The 26606-nt window shown below is 38.9% G+C and overlaps 1 protein-coding gene across 1 annotated transcript in view; it reads left to right on the top strand.

Moving 5' to 3' along the window:
- Positions 1 to 26606, top strand: part of DNAH1 (dynein axonemal heavy chain 1) — a 295393-nt gene that overhangs the window by 87263 nt on the left and 181524 nt on the right. The window contains exons 17-21 of the mRNA XM_054976957.1: positions 6502 to 6643; positions 8261 to 8416; positions 12910 to 13108; positions 14500 to 14753; positions 16797 to 17009. Of these exons, the coding sequence (XP_054832932.1) occupies positions 6502 to 6643; positions 8261 to 8416; positions 12910 to 13108; positions 14500 to 14753; positions 16797 to 17009 (964 nt within the window). The remainder of the gene's footprint in view (positions 1 to 6501; positions 6644 to 8260; positions 8417 to 12909; positions 13109 to 14499; positions 14754 to 16796; positions 17010 to 26606) is intronic.

Genomic DNA, 26606 nt, shown 5'->3' with positions numbered 1-26606 from the left:
GAACACCAAGACCAAACAGGCTTTATCCCGGGAAGGGACCTAACAGAAAACATATACAAAACACTTAACATTATATCAGCCAGCAAACAACAACATTCAGCAACATTATTGGTATCATTAGATGTAGAGAAAGCGTTTGATTCCTTAGAAATAACATATTTAATTGAATTACTGAAAATTATGGAATTTGGAACAAAATTTATAAATTCAATCAGAACAATCTACACCCAAGCTAAAGCACAAATTAAAATAAATGAAATTACCTCAGAGACATTCATACTTTCAAGAGGGACAAGACAGGGATGTCCTTTATCTCCAACCCTGTTTGCGCTTGCTCTGGAACCTCTGGCAATTTCAATTCGGCAACAGGAGAAAATACAAGGAATAGAAATAGCATCTAAAACATATAAACTTAATATGTTTGCAGATGATATGTTAGTTTTCCTTATTAACCCTGAGAGTTCACTGACTTACCTACATGAGGTATTAAAGGAATTTGCACAAGTGTCTGGCTTAAAAATAAATACGTCCAAATCCACTATACTGCCTTTAAACTTTTCATCACAAATGAAGAATTTCTTATCCTCTAAATTTAGTTATCGATGGGCAGACAAGTCATTATCATATTTGGGCATAAATATTCCAGCTGACCTAGATCAGCTAATGCAATACAATCATTATCAAAAGATCAAAGAAATTAAACAAGAACTGGAGCAAAGAAATAGACAACAGTACACTTGGATAGATAGATTCCATATTATAAAATCTTTTATTCTCCCCAAACTACTTTTTCTTTTAAGAGCAATTCCTATAATGCCACCACAAGCAATTATTAAACAATGGCAAACAATATTAAACAAGTTCTTATGGAATAAAAAGAAATCAAGAATCTCGTTTGCCACTTTAAGACAAAAAGTACACCAAAGGGGTTTTAGTTACCCTGACTTAAAGATATATGCAGTTGCATCTAGATTAGTTAATGCTCTACAGTTGCTGCAAGATAAAAAAAGAACTTGATTGGATACAAATATTGATCCCAATGTACTATCCCTACACGACTCAGGAAATAATATGGAATAAAAAAAGAAATCAATGGACAAATATAAAGCAAAATAAATTCTTAGTAGACATCCTCAAAACATGGGATACCCAAAAGGGAAGACTTCTCCCTAATATCTCTCGATATGCTTCATTTACAATGCAGGATTGGTTTCCCCCAGGTAAAAAGCAGCAGATAAACAAATTCTGGAAACAACTTAAACTAACAAGATTGATAGATATAACAACAAATAAGAGAATTTTGACAAGGGCAGAACTTGAAGAAAAAACAAACCAACAAATCCCATGGTTTACATATTTTCAAATTAATCATATGGCATCTCAAATACGTCTTGTAGAGATCCTTAAAGAACAAAAAACTGATTTTGAGATATTACTAGAACAAAAAGATTATAAACAGAAAGGACTGTTATCTAAGATTTATAACATTTTATTAGAATCAGGAAATGTAAAAAGACATATGTATCAAAAAAAGTGGGAACAAGAATGGGAATTAACAATCTCATCAGAGCAATGGGGGAAAGTCTGGTCATCGAAATTATTCAATTCGTCGATAATATCTACTAAATTACAAACATTTAAAATAATATCCTATTGGTACTACACACCAAAGAAATTAGCACAGCTAACAGCAAAGTACTCGCCATTGTGTTGGAGGGAATGTGGGGGTACAGGAACCTATAGCCATTGTTGGTGGACATGTCCGAAAAATAATGGCCTTTTGGGAAGAAGTAATAGAGATCATACATAAAATAACTACCTATTCAATACAACTGCAACCAACAATAATATTTCTAGACTTATGGCAAGACAATAAAGTTCCACAAATTAGAAAAGAACTCATAAGTAGTCTATTTGTAGCAGCAAAAACAATAATCACAATAAAATGGAATGCTAAGGCAGCACCAAATGGCTTAGTAAGGTGTGGGACCAAATGATTATGGAAAAAATTACAGAAAGAATTCAACAATCCTCAGAAAAAGAAAAGACAACAGAATTTTGCAGTAAGTGGAAGCCATTTCTTGACTACATTACAACAAGCAACATACAATCTATGAACACAATCTACCAGTCATTAATAGAAATATAAGCAATTGAAGAACAACAAAACTTTCATGGATCTATATGAGGAAAATCATTTAAAGAAAAAGAAACTTTAAATGTTAATAGTAAATTGTAAATAAGTTATTGTTATGTGAATGTAAAAGTAAGACTTGAATTGGACTATGTGCTTGATAACCTTTAATAAAAAATATTTTTTAAAAAAAAGATTTGACAGATGTAAAAAGTTACAGACCAATCTCTCTTTTGAACAACGACTATAAGATTTTTGCTAAGATCTTGGCAGAGAGACTTAAAATATGGTTGATGGAATTTATAGATGAGGAACAAGCAGGATTTTTACCAGGGAGACAAATGAAAGATAATTTAAGAACAGTCTTGAACGCAATAGAATACTATGACAAACATCCAGAGAAGGAAGTGGCCCTCTTCTTTGCGGATGCGGAGAAGGCCTTTGACAACTTGAACTGGCAATTTATGTTTGCGGTAATGGAGAAAATGGACATGGGACAAGATATTATACAAGCTGTAGAGGCAATATATAAGGACCAAAGGGCAATGATATGCATCAACGATGGAACAACGGAAAGATTTAAAATAAGGAAAGGCACAAGACAAGGATGTCCACTTTCACCACTATTGTTTGTAATGGTCCTGGAAGTGCTATTAAGGCAAGTAAGGTATGATCAGGATATTAGAGGACTAGATTCGGTTTCGTTTTCCCGGCCATGTCGGACGCTCCTCTCCGCAGGTCTGGGAGGAAACGTCCGAGCAGCCTGACCGGGCGGTTGACCCGCGAGGGTTAACCCCCAGGACTCCCAGTGAGGGAGACGGGGTCCAGAGCGCGGCGGGAAGAACCCCCTGAAAGCAATGCAGGGGGTAAATTGCCCATTTGCTCCAACGGAGGCCGGCAGACTTGCGCAGCGCCTCGCGTGCTGCCGGGCCATGGAGAACGGCAATAAGCAGATTTAAGGTGAAAACCTGTAAGTAAGCGAATCCCTTCTGACTTCTAAGCGTATGCAAAGGATTGGTGGGAGTTGAAGCTAAGAAGGAGCGGATTTCTTCCCCTTCACGGAGTTTCGGAACTTAGTTGGCGCCCCCCCTAAGATGGCGACGAGAAAGCAGAGCCCAGCAATAAGTAAATCGGTGATGGCGACATTACAGGGGAAGGGGGAAACCTTGGAAGAGATGGTGAGGAGAGCAGTCTTTGATGCTGTGCAGCCCTTTGTGGCAAAACTAAATGAAATGGGGCAAAAGGTTGATTCAGTGGAAAGCGAAGTGAAAACCATTAAAGAAACAGCGACCGGAGCAGAGCAGTCTGCGCACGAGAACGCAGTACTCATGAAAGCAGCAAGTAAGGAAGTGAAGCTTTTGGAGAATCAAATAATAGGATTGCAAGTGGACCATGCCCAAACGGTACTGCGTCTTCAGAATGTAAAAGAGGAGCAAGGTGAAAATCTGAAAGATCTGGTGTCTGGACTTTTGGCGCCATTCGCAAAGGCAACTAAAGAAGAGTTAAAAAGCGATATTTTGGAAGTCCGGCGGACATCTTCAAAGTATGTAATGAAGCGTCAGCTGCCTCGTGAGATTATTATTGACTTTTCATTTAAGAAGACTCGGGACACCATTTTATATAATTCGTATAATATGGACTTGGACTATTTGGGCAACACGGTTAAAATATTGAAAGATGTTCCATTTTTGGCTCGTAAAAGAAGATTCAAGTATAAAGGACTTGCGGCTTCCTTGAGGAAATGTGATGTAAAATATAAATGGTTGTTTCCAGAAGGCGTTTGGTTTAGATATAAGGATCAAACTTACAAGATTACATCAGAAGCACAGCTGACAGACTTTTTGCTCAACCATCAGGAGTTTCAGCAGGAAAAAAGTTCAAAATCTGAAGGGGAAAGTGGGGGGGAGGAGAGAGCGGGCGCAGCTGCTCCAGCCGCGCAGAGAGAGCTGAGACCGAGACGTTGGGGGGGGGGGGGAAAGTCTGATCCTGAATATAGTTTGTATTGTATAAAATCTACCAATCTGATAGCATATTAGAAAGTTAACTTTTAAGAAAAATTACAGCATGAAGGGAATACAAGACATGTAGCGTAGCGTTTGTTGTTTATGTGTTGCCCTTTCCCTTTTCCCAGTCCCCCCTTCCCTTTTTCCCTCCTCTCTTCCCCTTTATATTTTTGTAGTTCTTTATAGTTTTTTATGTTAGATATTTAAAAAAAAAGGATATTAGAGGACTAAAAGTGAAAGGATTTTCATATAAATTAAGAGCATTTGCGGATGATGTGATGTTTATAGCAGAAGATCCAGTTCAAATAATGCCAAAGTTACTGTATAAAATTAAACAATTTGGAGATTTAGCAGGTTTCTATTTAAACAAAAAGAAATCTAAAGTAATATATAAAAATATGATAAAGAAGAAACAACAGCAGCTGTCTGAAATAATAGAATGTGAAGTAGTTCAAAAAACGAGATATTTGGAAATAGAAATAACAGCAAAGAACATTGATCTATTTAAGAACAACTATGAAAAATTGTGGACAGAAATAGAGAAAGACATGATAAAATGGAATAAGTTAAATTTGTCATGGCTAGGGAGGATTACAGTAATTAAAATGAACATGTTGGCAAGAATGATATTTTTACTACAAACAATTCCAATAGTTAAAGACCAAAAGCAATTTCAGAAATGGCAGCGGAAGATATCGGAGTTTGTATGGGCGGGCAAGAAGCCCAGGGTCAAGATGAAAGTGCTGTTCGATGCGAAAGAAAGAGGAGGTATGCAGTTGCCAAATCTACAATTATATCATGATGCAGTGTGTCTTACGTGGTTAATAGATTGGATGACATTAAAAAACCATAAACTGTTAACATTAGAGGGACATAATAACTTGTTTGGATGGCATGCCTATCTATGGTATGACAAAATTAAAGCCGATGCAATGTTTCAACATCACTTTGTGAGACAAAGCCTCTTCAAGTCATGGACAAAATATAAGAAATACTTGAGTGAAGAAACACCAATGTGGATTATACCAGCAGAAGTTGTAAATCCAGAGCTGGTATATAAAGGGGAGGAGTGGGTTGCCTACAAAGACATTTTAAAAACAGACCAGGCTGGAAGACATTGGATTAAACTGAACGAAGAATTGCCCTTTCGATATGGTTGGTTTCAATATATGCAAATTAAAGGTTTATATGAGATGGACCGTAGAAAGACAGGATTTAGAAACAAGAACTCTGAAATTGAAGAAATATTGTTAGAAGGAGGGGGGAAAATGATTGCAAGAATTTATAAACTTTGTTTAAAATGGTTTACAGAAGAGGAAACAGTGAAGGTTCAGATGGTCAAGTGGGCAATAAACTGTAATCGAGATATTGGGATTGAGGCATGGGAGTATTTGTGGAAACATACTATGAAAATATCAACTTGTATTACAATAAGAGAAAATTTGTTTAAAATGTTGTATAGGTGGTATTTGACTCCCAAGAAACTAGCGATTAATAATAGTTGAATGTCGGACAAATGTTGGAAATGTAAGCTGCATGAAGGTTCTTTTTACCACATGTGGTGGACATGCGATAAAGCTAAGGCTTTTTGGTCAAAAATAGTAGAGTTAATGTCAGAAATTTTACAGAAGAAAATTAATTTAAACCCAGAGGTGTTATTATTATGTTTGAACCTAGAAAAATATGATTGTAATGACAGAGTGCTGATTTTTTATATGACGACAGCAGCAAGGATATTATATGTGCAGTATTGGAAAAAGGAAAAAATCCCAGAAGTGGAAGAGTGGATTCAGAAGATCATGAATGTGGCAGAAATGGACAAAATGACACGCAAATTGAAAGGGGAAGACACTGAAGAATTTGTGAAGACTTGGGGGAAAGTTAAAAATTACCTAGAGAAAAAATGGGACCTAAGGGGAAAGTTATGGTTGTTGGAGAACTATTAAAATGGGAAGTTAAAAATATCTTTACTGGTGGACAAATGGGACGATAAAGATAAAGGTAGTAGGGGATATATGTAAACAAAGAGTAATTGGGGGGGACACAAAGCTGTTGGAAGTCAATTATGGAAAGGGAGATTAGGGGGGGGTATAAGAAATAGACAGAATTGGGGATAATGGGAAAATAGGTATGTAATGGATAATTAATGATATTGTAAAATGATGTGAAATTGTATAAGAGGTGATACCCACCAATAAAAATATTATTTAAAAAAAAAGGACTGAATAGGATTGTGTAAGTTTGGTCCATCTGTGTTCCTGTTTTAGTTCCAGGAGTTTTGCCTGCATTCATTTTGTAATGTCTTTATTAGCATTATTCTGCCCATATCACCATGAGTTATTTATTGTGACTTGGTATTCTCAGGTGGGCTGCAAGCAGCTGGCCTTCCAAGATCACCACACAAATTGAACTGATACGGCAGCAGCACGTGGAAGATGAGGAGAGGTTTCGAAAAATTCAATTCATGGATCAAACCAATTTCCAGGAACGGCTAGATGGCCTTCAGGTACTGATAGCTTAGCCCTCTACTAGCCTTTAGTAGAACCAATAGTCATCAGCTACCAAAGGATAAGCTAAGGCAGAAGAAAACCATGTCAACACATGGAATTGTGTGATATACTAGAGTCACAATAGTGTTTCATATTTAACTGACTTATTACTGAGATGGAATATTTCTCTCACTGTTTCCTTCCCTCTTTCCATGGTCTGACTGAATTCCCCCTTTCTTATGCTCATGGAGATCATGGTTCATCTGAGGGCTGTGTTTACACATTACCATACACAGGGCCCAGACTTAATCTTGCTCTTGCTGCATAAAAGCTTTGCATCGGTTTAATGAAAGTCACGGCCTGTCTGATTATTTCTCTTCTTTGTCTACAACAATTACTGTTAACTTTTATATTGCCACTCTACAGGAAAACAATATTCAAAGAAACTTACAAAAATTAAAAACAAAATGGGATAAATCCAGCAGTAATTTCCATTGATATAAGGAATTTCTGACAGTAGAATGGGACTTTCCCCCTCCTCTGTTCCACTGCAATCCCAAATGCTCCCTGGAATGCTGCTCCTAGAGAACAGGAGACCCTGGAGAGCAGCATAAGAGGCAAATGGAAGATCTGCAGTGGAAAGGGGGAATTGGCAATCCCCCCTTGAAATCTACCTCTGGATCCAACCAAATAAACATAAAGCATATACTCTAAAGTGAAATATGTTGCTGACAGTGGTGCTGGTATGAAAGGAAAGTTAAGAACACAGTCCACATAGAACCTTTTATTAGGACAAGAACAAATGACAACTAACAGTAGGTGAGGTTTCAAGTTCTCCAAAGTCCTTCATCCAGCCTGATGAAAACTTCTGCAGAGCTTAAAAGCTCACTTGCTGTTAGGTGTTGTTTGGTTGGCCTAATAAAAGGTATTACATGGACTATGCCCTTGGTTTTGGACTCTAAAATGAATTAAATATAGGAAATAGTTTTTCTCTTGTTTGAAAGTTATACTTCAAATACATGCACACTTGCCATGTATGAGCCATATGCCTTTTGGCATATGGATATCATGCACTACATTTCATTTCCACTAAATTAATCCTAGTATACTGTCGAGTGAAAAGTGCCAGTTTACAAGAGCCATCTACACTGGCCAAAGTCCTTACGATTTGCTATTTGAAATGTTTGCAAACTTTTAGTCTGTAGTTCCAAGCAGAGTAAGCTATGCAATATCTTCTTCAATTAAGACTTTGAATCATCTTCTAAGTTCTGTGAATTAGAACATTCAATTAACTTGCTTTCAGATTTATTTCCACAGTCATGAAGATGAAACTTCATTAAAATTATACTGATTTGCATACTTTTCACCCTGGGCTGTAGGGCGTTAAATGGCTTGGTGACAATTTGTTCAGGGCGTTAAATGGCTTTCTGACATTTTGTTCAGAAGAGACCGTATGGGAGTCTTATGGTGCCTTTGTGATGATCCATTGCTAGTTTCAGGTGGTATGAGTTTGGGTCCTCCAACAAAAGATACCTACACTGTATTATTGTGAATTTGTCAGATCTGCCCCTGATCCTTTTAGTCTACATCCTAGTTAGGGTACGTACCATGTCACACTTGTTTTTGTTTCATAGCTTGCTGTGGCTGGGTTTTCTGCACATATGGATATTAACCGGGCCCATGAAATAGCCAATGAAGCAAGAAGAATAAAGAAGCAATTGAAGGATTCCCAACAAATGGCATTACTCTACAATAATAGGGAGCGAATCTTTGGCACACCAGTGACTATTGTAAGTATCCTGTTCCTTTGCTCGTTCATGGGGCTGTGCATATCCAAGAAAAATTGAGTTTCAGAGAACTGATTTTGTTGATGAAATCTGCTGAATCTTTGATGTAAGACGAGGTTTTCCCGATGTGGTCCTGCAGGAGATCTGCCAGATGTCTAGCTAATTCATATGTCGGTGAACCAATGGCACTCACAATGGGTCGGAGTGGGACTGAATCTTCAGCAGATTTCATCAACAAAATCAGTTCTCTGAAACTCAATCCACAAGACATACTTGTCAGTTTTGATGTTGTATCCCTGTTTACCAAGGTTCCAGTAAAAGACACTATTGCACTGATTAATCAGATTTTCCCAGAGGATGTAACAGCCTTATTCCATCATTGTCTGACAACCAGTTACTTCCAATGGGACAACGAATTCTATGAACAGATGGATGGGGTGGCCATGGAGAGCCCACTCAGCCCAGTTATAGCAAACTTCTACATGGAACATTTTGAAAAAACAGCTCTAGAATCAGCACCCCACAAACCCAGTGTATGGTTCCGGTTTGTGGATGATACATTCATCATTTGGAGCCATGGGGAGGAAGAATTGATGGAGTTTTTGAATCATCTCAACAACATCCACCTGAACATACAATTCACAATGGAGAAAGAAAGTGAGGGAAAACTCTCATTCCTGGATACCTTGGTCATCCGCAAAGCAAACTTTCAGTTAGGTCACAAGGTCTACAGGAAACCAACTCACACTGATCGGTACTTACACAAAAACTCCAATCACCACCCCCGACAGAAAAGAGGCATAATGAAAACATTAGTGGATCGTGCAAGACGGATATGTGAGCCGCGCTTTCTCAATGAGGAAATTAATCATCTAAACCACGCACTTCAGGCAAATGGCTACTCCAGAAATGAAATCCGAAGAGCAATCAAACCCAGGATGAATCAAACAACCAAAGAAAAACAGTCTCCCACAGGAAAAGTGTTTTTGCCATATATCAAAGGAATTACTGATCAGATGGGAAAGCTTATGAAAAAGCATAACCTTCAAGCAGTATTCAGACCCACCCGAAAAATACAACAGATGCTACGATCAGCAAAAGACAGCAGAGACCCCCTCACCTCTGCAGGAGTATACCGTATACCCTGCAGCTGTGGACAAGTTTACATCGGGACCACAAAGCGTAGCATCCAGACAAGAATAAAAGAACATGAAAGACACTGCAGACTTGGACAGCCTGAAAAATCAGCAGTGGCTGAACATAGCCTAACTCAAACAGGGCACAGTATCTTATTCCAGGACACCAAAATACTGGACAACACTTCCAACTACTTTGTCAGACTGCACAGGGAAGCCATTGAAATTCACAAGCATAAGCAAAACTTCAACAGGAAAGAAGAAACCTTAAGAATGAACAGAGCATGGGCTCCAGTTCTGAAAAACACCAGGCCAACAAAACACTCCACACCCGACAATAGCCCTGCAGAGAAGATTAGCACATCAAGCACCAATCCATATGCAAAAGAACCCCCTCAGGATACAGTGAAGCCTCCCGCCATTAGCATTCCACACCCTGGGAAACTCTTACAGAACGACTCAGCTCAACCCCACCCCTCCTGAGTAGATACAAATGACCTACATCTTTTCCACACTGTGACACTGAGAGATCTCTGTCTTTTGGTGCTACACCTCTGAAGATGCCAGCCACAGCTGCTGGCGAAACGTCAGGAACTACAATGCCAAGACCACGGCAATACAGCCCGGAAAACCCCCAACAACCAAGACCAAGAATAATTTTTCTTCTCTACATGTGTATATAATAGCAGTCACTGCTTTAGTTTGGTTTGTCTTTATTTCCCTTTCAGTGACTCTACTTTTATGTGTAATATGTATCAGTCAAATGGGCATAGATAAAGCCCATTATATCTACAAGCAATTCATGTTACTGATAGAGCTGGCAATAGAGAGCTGGTGTAGCCTATTAGCTACAAGCGTAAGGCTGTGAACTAGGTTCAGATCTCCTGACTTACAAACTCACTAGTGAACTTTAGGTCAATGTTCTGTCAGCCCTTCATTCTGCAATATGGGGCCCATGATGTTGTCTTGTTCCACAAAACCATTATAAGGATTACTGACTAAATACACATAAGATGTGTAATATTTAAATACTAAGTACTAGTATTTGTAAATGCTTGTCAAGTAATTGCCCTTCAGACAGTTTGCATGCAGTGACATGAAAGCCTGTATGCCAGGGGTGAGCTAGGAGGACAAAATAGCACTAGGAAAGGGCCCTGACCCACCCCAAAGAAGGACTGTCCCTAGTCCTGCCCCTGCCCCATGGAGATGGGTTGGGAAGAAGCAGGTTTGCAGCAGCTCCTGCCCATCTCATTTGGAGTGTGGGCTGCCATTTCTTGCCTACCAACCTGGTGCAGCAGCTCACAACTACCTTATACAAGGGGGGACTGCTGACTTGTATGGTGGCAGCTTCTGCCCATCATGCATGAGGCCAGAATTGCTGGCTTGTGGTGGTGGCGGCAGCAGCAGTAGCAACTCCTGCCTGTCCCATGTCAGGCAGGGGCTGCCAACTTACGGTAGTGATGGCTTCCATCAACCTTGTTTGTGGTGGCCCTCCCTGCGGAGCAGCCCCCAAGCCATTGCCACTAGGGCTTTTTCTGTAGGCTTAATGGCCAATCTTCCACTGCAGTAGGCACAGTATGCATTTATCCCAGTCTACTCAAAGCTGAAGTTTTGCACTGGTATCCTGATCCTAGCCACTTGCTTTGGAGTATCTGCCTGCAGCTTGAATGCTCATCTCATTTTTATTTGCAGATGCAGCAGATCTTAAGATGGGACTCTGAGTACTGTATAAAGATATATTGAACCCGTGCCCATCTTGCAATTATGCCTGTTATTGCTAACATTATATTGTGGTGGTGGTTGTCTCATTTGGAATAATTTTGGAGCTAAATATTAGGTGTACATTCACACAGTGATTTTGAAAGGCAATGGATGTGCAGTCAATATATATGTATTGCCCTTACAGTTCATATCCTCCCAGCTGGTTCCTGCTAGTCCACATTGTGGTAGAAATTCCTTGCTCTGCAACTGGGGATCAGTCCACCGGTTGCTGTGGTTGCTGTCGGTTCGTTGCTTGAGTTTGCCTCTTACTGTAGACATGTAAAGAGTGCAACCTCACTTGATCTTTCCCTAGTACTAAACTGATGTCTCTGCTAAGAATAATGTGCCAGCAGCAAAAAAGTCTTAAGCAAGCCTGGAAGTTTTATTTAAAAAGACAAAAGAGAATACAAGCAGAGAAACAAGGCACCAGTTCAGGGCCTCATCTCTGCTGAACACTAGAACACTACAGAGATAGATACAGAGTACAAAATCATTAGCTAGACATAACAATGATACAAAACAACTAAGATATCTTCCCCCTCCCAATCAAGAGCTCTTGAGACCCCCCCCCCCCCATTGCAGAGAGCAGAGACCTGTGAGGTCTCTGTCCTCTAACAAGAGAAGGGTCCCAAGCATCTTGTGTGTTCACCTTTTATAGATGGAAAATCAAAGGAATGCATAGTTTGACACCATCATCAATTACACAAACTTTGTTCTGATGACACAAATCTAATGAAGAATTTTCCAAAAACATTAACCAGGACATCCTCTACATTTAAGATAGACTTCTTCTTTGATATGCAATTAGTTACATTGTAAATTACAAAGGAATGTTCACTTTTTAACTAGCCATAACTTGGGATGGTCTGTCCTTTCCGGTGATAAGCTGTTTGCTTCGGTCCTTATCACCTTGCTCACAATGATTTACATGTGAAGACCAAAAGACCCTCTGAAGGCATTTAACAATGAGCAACTTTTGTGGCTTTATCTGGTTTCAGTCACACAAAGTGAAACCTAGCCAAACTAAAAGTGACACCTTACACAGGTTGGACACTTGCCAGCTTCCCTCAAGTTTTGATGGGAAGTGTAGGTATCCTGGTTTTACAGCTTGGCTCTCCATTACAGCTGCAAGACCAGGATGCCTACATTTCCCATCAAAACTTGAGGGAAGCTGACAAGTGTCCAACCTGTGTAAGGCGTCACTTGTAGCTTGGCTCTTTATTGAACAGAGAGAGAGAGCCCTTTGGAAGATCTCTATGCCATGCTGAAGCTGGGTCCATATTACAATCATAGGCCTGGTTCTGGCCCAATCCCAAAATTCTGACCACACACATTACAGGCTATGAAAATGCTTGCATCACTGTATCCATCTGGGCTTGGTAAGAAACAGGAGGAAAGTTTTCCCCTTGCTTAGTACCTTAAGAGAACTGTCTTGAAGTAGGGCAAGGGCTCTATACCTATCTACTGGTCTCAGCAAAGAGAAACGGTTGTAATAAACTAGCATGATGGTAAGCCTATCAGCTTAGTACACAATGATAACGGGGTTTTGGTTGAGGCACATACACCCATAAATTAACAATGCTCTTTTGCTTTCCACAGTATGATAAATTGTCCAAGATGGTTAAAGACTTTCAGCCCTTCTATGATCTCTGGACTACCGCATCAGATTGGCTTCGCTGGTCTGACAGCTGGATGAATGATCCTCTGTCTGCAATTGATGCAGAGCAGTTGGAGAAGAATGTCAACGAGTCTTTTAAGACAATGCACAAGTGTGTGAAGCAGTTCAAGGATATTCCAGGTAACTGCAGGAACTTGAACTGATTACTTCTTTTTGTAGCTTTAATTCTCTCATTTGGCATGTAAAATGAATTGGTGTGCTGTGATGATGTAACAGCTCTACAAAGTGTGAAACGAGTTTCATGGAATTGGAAGTTTTCTTACTTTTCAAGAAAAGTAGAAATCTTAGTATTTCATCAGTGTTGCAGAGAAGTAGCTGCGTTAGTCTGGTGCAGCAAAGTTAAACAGGAGTCTAGCATCTTAATGACTAACAAGTTTCTACGCTACATAAGCTTTTGTGAACTAAAATCTGCCTTGTGTAATGAGCTGTAGTCCATGAATGTTTGTGCTAAAATAAAAACACTTGGTCTTCACAGTGTAAGACTCCTGTGTATCAGAATTGCAAGCTCTTTCTAAAATTGTCTTCAGCATTGAATTTATGTTTACATTGTAATATATTTAGTAGTGAGGGTTCTTGATTCTTTTTTTTAAAGCTTTGATTTGTTCCAAACAATGAACTAGTCTAAATGCTGCAGTGAATCAGCCTTAACAGAGGATGAAATGAAGGAATGAACATATGAGTAAGGTTGATTCATTCAAAACGGAAGATTAGAAAAATTCTTGCTTATATAATGGAATCGTTCTTCAAAAACCTGGCTATTTTGATATCATAATGTTCTGATCTTGTCAAAGGCAGCGGTAGGGTATTATTCCTCTGTTTGCAAGAGCACTCAAACATTACATAGGCATACGTTATAGTGTGGTATATTAAAGCATTTAAAAGCATAGCCATCTGTTGAATGCAGTTTGAAAGGGAGCAAATCTGAAGTATAAAATAGATAGGTCAGATCCAGTGATCCACAGAGGCAAAGATTGCAGGTCTTTCCCTGATTCCCCTTTCCGCAGCAGTCTTTTCTGACCCCAGAAAAGTGGAGAGGAGGTAAAAGGCAAAATCGCCCCTCCCCCTCTTCTGGTGACAGAAGAAGCAGGAAGGTCAAGTTCATTCCATTCCCCCTCCTCTCTGTCTCTGCTGTCTCCTGAGCCACATGACTATTGGTTCACATGGATTCTGCAACCCCAGGAATACATTTTCCCATGGTTGGGAAGGATTACTGCCGGGAGCAGGACTTCACAAAGATCTTACATTGAAGGATCACTGGATCCAACAGTGTGTAGAAGATGGCATGAACTTAATTTTGATTCAGACATCCAAATAAAGAACTTAACCATGGTCAAAGATCACCACTTCTCACTACATAATGTAATATTGCATTCCTCAATGTTCTTTTCCTGTTTACAGTATTCAGACCTATATTTTTGTGCACAATAGACCTGATTTGCACTGTATTGTGTATTATGCAGTGTGATATCCTTAGAACTCCTACTTAATGGAACTTTTCATATGTTATAAAGCATGCCAAGATGTGGCTGTGGAAATCCGTGGCAAGATTGAAGAATTCAAACCATACATACCCCTTATTCAAGGCCTGCGTAATCCTGGTATGCGCAACCGTCATTGGGAGATGCTTTCGGAGGAGATCAAAATCAACGTGAAGCCCAAGGCCAATTTGACATTTGCCCGCTGCCTTGATATGAAGCTTCAGGATCACATTGAAGTCATAGCCAAAATAGCTGAAATTGCAGGGAAAGAATACTCCATTGAGAATGTGAGGAGAACATTCCATCAGATTGTTCTTGCAGTTTCATTGTTTAAGCTTTTCAATAAGTGTGTGTGTGTGATTACCTAACCCCAGCCTTGACAAATTTTCTTTCTATCTAGGAGCCACCCCAAACATATAGGAGGAAGACAAATTATTAGAACTGTAATACTAATAAGGCAGGATAGACATATTCTGAATAAATAATGCTAATCTACAAAAGTACAGATTTAAAATTTATTTTTCATATTGAACAATTTTAATGAATTTATACCACAACTAAATGTATGAGAGTATTCTACATTGCTGGCTCTGGTTCCTATCCTTATGGTTTAAATTGGTGGGGTGGATGCCCCTCTGCTGGGCTGAGAATATCTTTTTCTAACAGTGCAATCCTGTGCAGAGTTACTCCAGTCTACTGCTGTTCATTTCAGTTAGCTCTGACTGAAATAACTCCACATAGAATGTACTACATGCAAAGCAGTCCTAGCTCCATTTGTCATCAGACATCACCATGATACAATAAAAGGTAGGCCAAGGACAATCTTCACAGGATATTTGATTTCAGATGTATAAAATGTAGTTATTTCTCAGTATCTGCTGATGCTGTTAGTTGGCAATCCTAAATTATTTTTGGTAAAAAATAAAACGGCATCTTCTGCCCATCAAGCCCAACACTAGTGTGTCAATGGCTATTAGCTGTCTACAGACATACGGAACCTCCATATTCAGTGACATTAGGCCTATGGCCATAAAGTTGCTGCAGGACAACAGCAGGGGAGCTCTAATGTCTTTCTGTCCCGCTTGCGGACTCCCTAGAATCATCAGGCTAGCCCTTGTGGAGAAATAGGACTGCAGAAAGAGCGCTGCTGCATCAGACCAACCCCGCCCCCCAGCCCTCCTAATTCAGAGAAGAATGTTATATCATATATCATTGTTTTGCTATCACTGAAGTGATGCTAACCTTTACAAGCTTTAATTTTCTAAAACTTTATTCCCCACCTACCCAACAAGTACAATGAACAACTATTATTTATATCTGTATTCTGCGAAGAATCCTCTGTACATTCTTAGAGTTGTTCATTCCTCCCATTTCATTTCCCAAAGAAACTCCAGGTCTTCCACCTCACTTTTTTGGTGGGAAAGAGGAAGTTTTAATAGTCCTGGCCATGGCTTCATAGTGAATTGTCCCACTCATCTGCCTACAGACTGATGTGTTCCTGACTATATATTAACTGTTGCCTTGTGCAAACATGCACTCACACAGCTCTGTATATCTGAGAAATATTCATTCATTCATTCGCTCAGTCACTTTGTCCTCCTCTCCTTGGGCACCCTCATAAAGGTAACCTCCCTCCATAATCAATAACATGCGAGTGCTTCTTCCCCCACCCCACCACCGCACTGCCTACAGATGCCAAACGCAGAAATTTTTCCCCTCTTGCCAGTTCAAATGCTCTGCCACATAGCCATCTCCCCTGGCAAAAAAGTTTCAATGGCTGATGACTAAATGCAGGAAAGTGGTGATAAAAAAATGGAGGGGGAAAACCCCACATCACACAATGCCATAAATCAGGTCCAGGTGGGGCATGAGAGAGAGACAGAGCAATGAAGGAAGGTAACAAAGGAGGCTGTAACTAGAACATTTAGAAACAAGCAAGAGGGTCATGGTAGATGTCCCTAGAGGTAAGTGCAAGAAGCAGGCAAACCTGATATGTAATAACTGTCAGTAAGCCTGCTGGGCAGCAGCCTATGCTGTGCTGAGTCGGGCAGTTTTCCACCACAGTTTGACATCATCACCCCCAACAGAAACCATGGTGAAATTTCTAGACACCATAATGAAATTTCTAAGCACTACGGTGCTTAGGATTTGTCAAACCCTGAAGTGACTGTCTCCTACCCCAAGAGCTGGAAGAAAGTAATTCTCATTTCTTAGATTTATGTTTCTCTGCTATCAGTTTACCATTGTTATTACTTCCACTATTTGCAAATCTTGAAGTAGCAAGTGTTTTGCGCTGTAGGTCTAAAGACTGATAGCTTCTCATTTCCTAGGCCTTGGATAAGATGGAACGTGAATGGGAATCTATCCTCTTCAACATTCTTCCCTACAAAGAAACAGGAACATTTATTATGAAGAGCCCCGATGAAGCTTCTCAACTTTTGGATGATCACATTGTCATGACCCAAAGTATGTCCTTCTCACCATTCAAGAAGCCATTTGAAGAAAGGATTAACACATGGGAAAATAAGCTGAAGATGACACAGGTACATCCTTCCAACCTATCTTTGTTTTCTCAAGTAGGAACCTGATAAATACCAAGAAGTACCTGTGAGGATGACAGTATGGTGGTGACACCTCCCTATATATTCCTCTTGGCATATACAGTAATCTGCCCTTGCTTATTGGGAGTTCTCTGTACACATTATATAATTAGAACTGTCAGGGTTGATTTCCTTTAGCAATTTAAACACAGGTTTCTATCCTGTAAAACCTTTTCTATTTAATCAATGTATTTTAATACCCAAAAGCCAGTCCTTATCTGATAGATAAATCCATGTAACTGCCAGGTTTGCAGGAAAATCTGTTTTTTGAAAAAAATAATTTGGGGGTTAAACATCCCTATAAGCTAATAGTTGGTGTGTGCAAACATCCTAAAATGGCACATGAAAACATGACAGCCAGCAGGAGGCAGCTACCAGGAGGAGAACACAAAAAGGAGAGCTAGGTTGGATCTGGGAAAGAGTCAGAAGTGAACCACAGCTGGTGGGAGAAAGCTGAAGGAGAGTTGGTGGTGAGGAGGGGGAACTGGAGCCAATTGGGAGGTAATGGAATTTCCACTCTCCCTGAGTCTTTGCAGGTCCCCTTACAAAAGTAAAATTCTTTTGTAGCAGTTTATATCTCAGTCACTGCGTTGCTCAGGTTTAGTTCTTAGCGGGCAGGCTTTTTTTGCACGTTACCAGCTAGTACAGTACTCCATACTTTAAGGAATGATTTTAGTAGCCCATAGAAGCACATATTTTACAGTGAGTTGATATTACTTATTGTGCAGTTAGTAAAGTACTTTGACAAAGCAAACAATTAGTCTTTCATTTTATATTCGTGCACTTTATGGGAACTGGCCATCTTTATGTGTTTGAACAAGTTTCTGCCAAGTTTTTCTGATTGTCTCAGCACAACAAGGAGATGGAACCTGAGGTTCTGCTTATAATAAATTTTTATTGGATGGGTAAATATATATAGTCAAATTAAGATACAAATATAATCCGTTTCCATTCCCATGAATATATTTCCCCCCCCCTTCCCTTCCCCCCCTTTTCAATGTTGACTTCCAGCAGCACTCCAACCCCCCATTATTAGTAACACATTATTTCTATACTAAAATTGTTCTTATCTTGTTATTAGTAAAGATCTTAACTATATCTTATCTTACTTAGTATCATTAAAACCCCTCAAAAGACCATAATTGTCCCTTAACATCCCATTTCTTTTCCATATATTTTTTCAACTTTTTCCAATCTTCCAAAAATGTTTTTGGTTCTTGATCCTTCAAGTTTCTTGTTAGTTTGTCCATTTCAGCCATGTACAACAATTTCCTTGTCCATTCTTCAATTTCAGGTATCTCTTCTCTCTTCCAGTACTGAGCATATATTATTCTAGCTGCTGTTATCATGTAATATAACAATATCTTATCATTTCTGTTAACATCTTCCAAATGCAAAGATAGTAACAACATTTCTGGATTTCTAGCAAGATTATAGCAAGGTATCAAAGACATCTCAGCACATATTTTGGTCCAAAAGTCTCTAGCCTTACGACAAGTCTACCACATATGAAATAGAGAACCTGCATGCTCCTTACATTTCCAACACTTATTAGATAGCTGTTTATTAGCTATGGCTAATTTTTTCGGTGTTAAATACCATTTGTATAACATTTTATAGCCAATCTCTCTAATACTGGTACATGTTGATATTTTTAAGGTATTTTTCCATAGTTGTTTCCATGCTTCCATCGTTATTTCATTATTACAATTTATAGCCCACTTTACCATTTGTACCTTGACTGTTTCATCTTCTGTAAACCACTTCAATAACAATTTGTACATTTTAGAAATTGCTTTACTATTATCTCCCAACAATAGTTCTTCAAATTCTGAATTCTTGGTTCTAAAACCTGTCTTTCTTTGGACTGAGTCAAATAAGTCTTTAATTTGTCTATATTGTAACCAACCATATTTGAATGGCAACTCCTCATTTGGTTTGAGTTTCACCTTCTTATCTGCTACTTCTGTTAGGTCCTTGAGGGTAAGCCATTCTCTTCCTTTGTATTCTAGGTTTGGGTTGATCACCTCAGCTGGTATAATCCACAGTGGTTTCTTCTGATCTATAAATTTTTTGTACTTTAGCCAAGTTAACAGTAAATTTCTTCTCAAATAGTAGTGCTGAAACATTGCATCCATTTTATACTTATCGTACCACATATATGCATGCCATCCAAATAGTTTATTATAACCTTCCAAAGTTAGTAATTTATGATTGGTTAACGACACCCATTCTTTTAACCAGACTAGACATATCGCTTCGTGGTAAAGTCGAAGATCAGGTAACTGCATTCCACCTCTTTCCTTAGCATCACAAAGTACTTTCATCTTTACTCTTGGTTTCTTTTCTGCCCACACAAATTCCGATATCTTCTTCTGCCATTTTTCAATTTGTTTTTTGTCTTTTATAATTGGTATTGTTTGCATTAGGAACATGATCCTAGGCAACACATTCATTTTGACTGTGGCAATCCGACCGAACCACAATAAGTTTAATTTATTCCATTTTATCATATCTCTTTCAATTTGTGTCCAGAGCTTTTCATAATTGTTCTTAAATAAATCAATATTTTTAGCTGGCAGCTCTATTCCCAAATATTTAGTCTTGTTTACCACTTCACAGTTTAATTCACTCAGTTCCTGTTGCTTCTTCTTGGTCATATTCTTGGTTATTATTTTTGACTTCTTTTTGTTTATATAAAAGCCTGCCAAATCTCCAAATTCCTTAATTTTATCAAGTAATCTTGGCAAAGTTTGTAGTGGATCTTCTGCTATAAACATCACATCATCTGCAAACGCTCTTAACTTATAAGAAGATCCCTTTATTTTTATTCCTTTTATATTATCATCTTCTCTGATCTGCCTTAGTAATATTTCTAGGACCATCACAAATAACAACGGTGATAGTGGACATCCTTGTCTTGTACCTTTTCTTATTTCAAACTTCTCTGTCAGGTCGTCGTTGACACAGATTGTCGCTCTTTGTTCCTTATATATTGTTTTTACTGCTTCTATAAATTCTTTACCTAGGTCCATCTTTTCCATTAATGCGAACATAAAGTCCCAGTTCAAGTTGTCAAAGGCCTTCTCTGCATCTGCAAAGAAAAGGCCAACTTCTTTGTCTGGTCGCTTGTCAAAATATTCAATGGCATTTATAACCACTCTCAGGTTGTCTTTTAGTTGTCTGTTTGGTAGGAATCCAGCCTGGTCCTCTCCTATAAAGTCCATTAGCCATATTTTAAGTCTGTCTGCTAGTATTCTTGCCATTATTTTATAGTCATTATTTATAAGCGAAATTGGTCTGTAATTTTTCACATCTGTCAAGTCTAGTAATTCTTTCGGGATCAAAGCAATGCTCGTTTAATTCCATGTATCTGGAAGTCCTTTTCCTTGAAGTGTATCATTCATTATATTTTTTAATATCGGTACAGGGTCTTCCTTCATTACTTTGTAAAATTTAGCTGTGATCCCGTCCGGACCTGGTGCTTTCCCAATCTTTGCTACTTCTATTGCTTGTAAAATTTCTTCCTCTGTTACTGGAGCATTCAGTCTCTGTTTCATTTCTTCTGATATTTTTGGTAGGTCTATTTTTTGGAAATATCGATCTATTTCTTCCAAATTCACTGCCTTACTTTGGAATAGTTTCGCATAATATTTATAGAAGGCCCGTTTAATTGCTTAATGATCCTTCAATTCCTTTCCTTCCTCAATTATCTTGCTAATAATTTTCTGCTCTTTTTTCTTCTTCAGTTGCCAGGCTAGGTACTTTCCTGGTTTATTTGCACCTTCAAATGACTTCTGTTTTAATACCTTTAACTTCCATTCCAATTCCTTGTTGCTGATGGCTCTTACTTGCTCTTGCAGTATTTTGATTTCCTGTCTTATTGATTTTTTCCCAGGTTTTTTCTTTAACTCCTGTTCTTTTTGATACAATTCCTCTTGAATTTCTTGCCATTTCTGTTGCTTTCTTTTCTTGTCCTTATTATTTAAAAAAATTAAATTTCCTCTTATTACTGCCTTATATGTATCCCATACCATCTGGATTGAAACTTCATCACTGTTGTTTATTTGAAAAAATTGCTTTTTTCCACTTTCAAATAATTCAAATTGTCCTGATTTTGTAGTAGATCCTCATTTATTCTCCATCTTAACCTTTTCCGACCCATTGTTGCTTTCCATAATATTGGATTATGATCTGAACTCACCCTTGGCAGAATTTCCACTTTTTTTGTATTTAAAGCCAGCTCTTTTGATGTCCAGATCATATCAATTCTTGAAAATGATAAGTGCCTTGCGGAGTACTAAGTAAAGTCTTTGGCTTTAGGATTTTCTTTTCTCCATACATCCTCAAGTTGTTCTTGCTGGACCATGTCAAAAAATACTTTTGGCAACTTTCCAGATTTCTTGTTGCCTCCTTTGATCTTCCTGTCCATCTGTAAGACCACAACAGCATTAAAGTCTCCTACCATTATCATCTAAAGAATAAGGTGACATGAGAGTCTGATTTGCAGTTGTGTGATAATTTGTGCTGTGAATTGAATGTGCAGTTGCGCTTGGCTTTTCCTTCCCTTTTTTTCAATTGAATACACTGAATTTCCACATGGTGACTGCATTGTGATTTTTATCAGAGAAGAAATGCCTCACCAGATATTGTAACATGATTTCTCTCTCTTCGTAGTTATAGTATAGTGGGGGAAGGGGAGGAACAGTAGGAAGACAGTGATAAAATTTACAAAGGCCTTAGGAAGCAGGCTATATAATAATCCACAATTTGCTGAAACATTGCTACAAGGAATTGTTATCTACTGTCACAAGCAACAAATGAGGCAAAGGGATTCAATTGTGTCTTAGAGCAGCATTGCAGGCACAATCTTAGTCTGAATGTTGAGGACTGAGGTACTTTTCATCTTCATCTTAGTCTCAGAAAGTCTTAACACACATTTATTTTTCTGTATGGTTTTCTGACCATCCACACAAGTCTCAGTGCTGCCTGTTTTTAAGAAGACACTTAATTACACACCTGTCTGCCCACAAAGTTTGAAGAGCAGAGAGAGCAAAGCAATTTCTTAACCTCCAGCCTGACTCTGAGAGATATTGTATACCTGCCAGTACCAACGAGGATGGAGGAGCTCAGAGCAGCTTTAATCAGGTGCCAAGAAAATGGTGTTTTGAACCTGGCTAAGCCACAATACTTTCAACAGTGATTTAAACAAACAAACAAACAAATATCAGGGCCATTCTACAAGTAATTACTTTCTTTAACTCTTCATTGCAATCTCCAGGTGGTTATATGAGTTGACTATTAAGTGACTGAACATGAGCTAAATCATTTGTAGAACCTAGTTATTCCACAGCCTGAACTGAACTATGTTACTCTCCATAAATAAGGAAGTTTAATTTCACTGGAATTGGTTCACAGGTTTTTTTTCTCCCAAATTAAAGGTATATTATCCCTAGATTAACCACTGTTGATTCAAAGGAAACTTCATTGCTCTTTGTTGAAGGAACAACCACCATGATCTAAGCGAAGAAGAATTCTAAAAGGATAACAGTATGGGGGTTTGGTTGTCCCCCACTTTTGGTGACGGCTTTGCTACATGTATGTATCAGGGCAAAGCAACACTGTGCCCCCACTCATATGTTCACAATTCCCCTGCACAAAGCATCCTCTTATTTGTAGCCCTATGAAGGAAAGTAGCAGATGAACTGGGAGCTCTGTAGCCCAGTTATGGTTACCCTTCCTCCATTTTCATAGAATCATAAGAGTTAGAAGGAGCCTTACAGACCATCTAGTCCAACCCCCTACCCAATGCAGGAACTGCATTCATCCAAGTATTCATCCAGCTGCTCCTTGAAGACTGCCAATGAGGGGGGACCCACCATATCCCTAGGCAGCCAATTCCATGCCTGAATTACTCTTAATGTGAAGACGTTTTTCCTAATGTTCAGCCAGTACCTTCCCTCCTGTAGTTGAAACCCATTATGTCAAGTCCTATTCCCTCCCCTAAGTGACAGTCTTTTAAATACTTAAAGAGAACAATAATGTCCCCTCAACCTCCTCTTCTTCAAACTGAACATTCTCAAGTCCCACAATTTTGCCTCATAGGGCTGGGTCTCCAGGCCCCTGATCATCCTAGTTAATACTCCCGGTGGGGCCTGAGCAATGCAGTATATAGTAGAACAATGACATCCTGTGATTTAGATGTTATGCCTTTGTTTTGTTATTTTTAAAAAAAATTATTGGGTTTTTATAATATATAGAGAGGGGTTATAACAGGCCATAAGCATTTATGCGATTCACATACAAGACACATAATCATCCATCTAGATATAAAAAGCCATTATATATGTAATTAGTGCCCCATATACCTTCAGGATTCCCTTTTATTAATTTCTATATTTTTTAATCCACTTACTCTGTAGCTTATATTTCTAGTAATTTTTTTTCTTTTGTGCATATTACAGATAGATCACATTTCACCTCTTTTACCTTTTAATCAAGGATCTTAGATCCATAATCGTTCTAGGAGTGGAAAGTGGATGTAGAAAACCATACAATATCAGCAGGACAGTAATATACATCAACATAAAGATAAGAGCAATTTTTATATTAATTTCCTCTCTTTCTTATATCTGTTCTGGCCATGCCTTCCAAACTTGTCTGCTTGTATTTTCATAATAGTAAGGGTATAGAGGCCAATTCAATATTTAGTTTGAAAACAATTTTATATTCTATTTTTAAAAAAGTATGTGTGTGTGTGTGTGTGTGTGTGTGTATATATATATATATATATATATATATATATATATATATATATATATATCTTTCATCTATTTTGTTCTAGCCAAAACTATTTACTTGGGTTTTCATATTGATAAGACTAGGGTGGTCACATAACTATATAGTTAAAACACAATTTTACCTTTTAAAGATAGTAACTCCTTCATCTATTTTATTTTGACCATCTGGACTTATTTACTTGGGTTTTCATACTTGTAAGGTCAAGAAGAGCAGGTGGTCATTTAGCTTAGCCAGTATTTTATATTTTGAGAAGGAGAACAGTCTAAATACATTTAATAAACTCCAAAGACCCATTAACATAGACTGTATGGTGTTATATAAAAAAGAGAAAATAAGGAAAGAAGGGAAAAGCTATTTAAGTAAGAGGTTGAGTCTGCATTAATAGGTCCTGATTAGGGGTGTGCAAGCCAAAAAATTTCGGCTAAAGCCGAAAGCCGAAAGAAGAATCTCTTTCGAATAAGCCGAAAGCCGAAACGGCCAGCCGTTTCGGCTTTCGGCTTTGTTTCGGCTTTGTTTCGGCTTTCGGCTTTTTCAATGGGAAAATGCCTCCGTCTTCCCGGACGTCTGGGGGAGGCATTTTCCCACCGAATCAGCCCAAAATTGGTGGGGACCTTCCTCTAACCGCTCTCTAAAACACCTCCAAGTTTCAGACCGATTGGACTTTGGGGGGCCATGTTATGGCCCCCCCAAAGCAGGTCCCCCTATCCTCCCATAAGAAAGCGAAGGAGCAGCATATTGTTAGCATGCTGCTGCTCATCTTCTTCATTATTTCCTATGGGGAAAAATGAAGAAGCAGGCTTCCTTTGCCAGGGGTGGTATTTTGCATGCAAAATGCCCCCTTACCCTCAGGGGCCCTTCTCCCACCCTTCCTCCCACCCCCCCACCAAGGCTCAGCCTGCTCCCACTTGGGGGGGCCATTTCATGGCCTCCCCAAGTAGGTGCTCTGCTCTCATCTCTACCACTGACAGCTGGGGGAGGCTTGTCTTGCCAGGGGTGGCATTTTGCATGCAAAATGCCCCCCAGCCCTCAGGGGCCCTTCTCCCACCCCTCCTCCCACCCCCCACCAAGGCTCAGCCTGCTCCCACTTGGGCTCAGCCTGCTCCTCCCCAAGTAGGTCCTCTCAGCCCCTAAAGTCCACCCCTTACAGCCCCACACAAACCCAATTCCCCCCCAGCTGCCACACACAGACCCAAATCCCCACATTAGCCCCTCACAGACCCAAATCCACCCCCACCTGCCCCACACCCATAACCCCAGGAACAGGCTGGCAAAGGCCAGCCCTCTCCCTTTGTTCCCTATGCTGGGAACTTCTAAACTCTCTTTCCCTGGGCAATTCTGCACAGCCCAGGGGTGCCACAATGGTGGGCACACTTCTGAGTGCCAGCTGGTCCCTGTGAAAGAGCACCTGAACCACAGACACCCTCCCTCAAATTCCCCCACCACCTACAGAGATGGCTGGCCAGCCAGCCCCATTGTTCCCTATGATGGGAACCAACTGCACAACAAAGAATAAAACACGAACAACACAAAGTTTTTAAAAAATTATTTTCTCCCTTTCAAAGTACAAGTAGGCAAAGCATTATGACACATTACACCAGCAGTCCCCCACACAGAAAAATTAACACAACTCACTTAACATCAGAGAATCACAAAACATGATTCCTGTCAAAAACACTTTATTTCTTGAACAGCTTTAGGTTACACAGCAGGGGGGCACACCAAAGGGCATGGCAGCAGTATCTTACACAAAAATAACACAACTCACTTAACATCAGAGAATCACAAAAGCACAATTCCTGTCAAAAACACTTTATTTCTTGAACAGCTTTAGGATACACAGCAGGGGGGGCGCACCAAAGGGCATGATAGAAGTGTACTACACAAAATAATACAACCCACTTCACCGTTTTTTTTTTTAAAGAATTTTTATTGGATTAGAAACATATAATAACAATTATAATCACATTCTTTAATTTTTTCTAATTCTAACCCCCTCCCTTTCCCCCCCTTTTTATTGACTTCCAACAGTTTTCCAACCCCCTATCCACTTTCCCTCTACTCCTTCATATTTATTTTATTTGTTTATTATAATATACTTTCAGATTCTTCTAAGCACTATTTCCACTTCCTTTCACATATAAATTGTCATATAAATTGTCATATAAATAAAATCCTCTTAATCTATCTTCTTCATTAAAACTACTAATAATATTCATTTTGATAACCTGTGTTTTATCTTACTCCTTCTATTCTCTTCAATATGGGACAAACAATTTGCCCCCCTTTATACATCAATTCCAATACTTCTATACACATACTTATTATACACACTTATTGTCATTTACTTAGGCTTCTGTTCTATATATTGTTCTTTATCTATACATATACCATAAGTCTAACAATTAGACCTATCTTTGAATTTACATATGTATGTATATATTCACTCTATGTTATACGGTTATCTTTCCAAAAAATACAGATTAGTTAATTTCTATCCCATTAATTCTCATAGTATCAACGCTATTGCTACTTAATATAATACTTAAAAATCATATAAAGTTGCTTAGAATTTTTCCATTAACTCTCCACCCCCTCGGTATAGTCACTTCTCTCCTCCTGTGTACCTCAATAATTTTCAAACTGCCACAGTTCTCCTCCCACCTCCCATTTTTTCACCAAATATTGTTTCAGCTTTCCCCAGTCCGTGTTAAACTGCCCTGGATCAAGGTCTCTCAGTTT

Source organism: Eublepharis macularius, chromosome 4, assembly GCF_028583425.1.
Source record: "Eublepharis macularius isolate TG4126 chromosome 4, MPM_Emac_v1.0, whole genome shotgun sequence".
In the NCBI taxonomy this organism is placed as follows: domain Eukaryota; kingdom Metazoa; phylum Chordata; class Lepidosauria; order Squamata; family Eublepharidae; genus Eublepharis; species Eublepharis macularius.
This window is presented reverse-complemented; position numbering and strand designations above follow the sequence as displayed.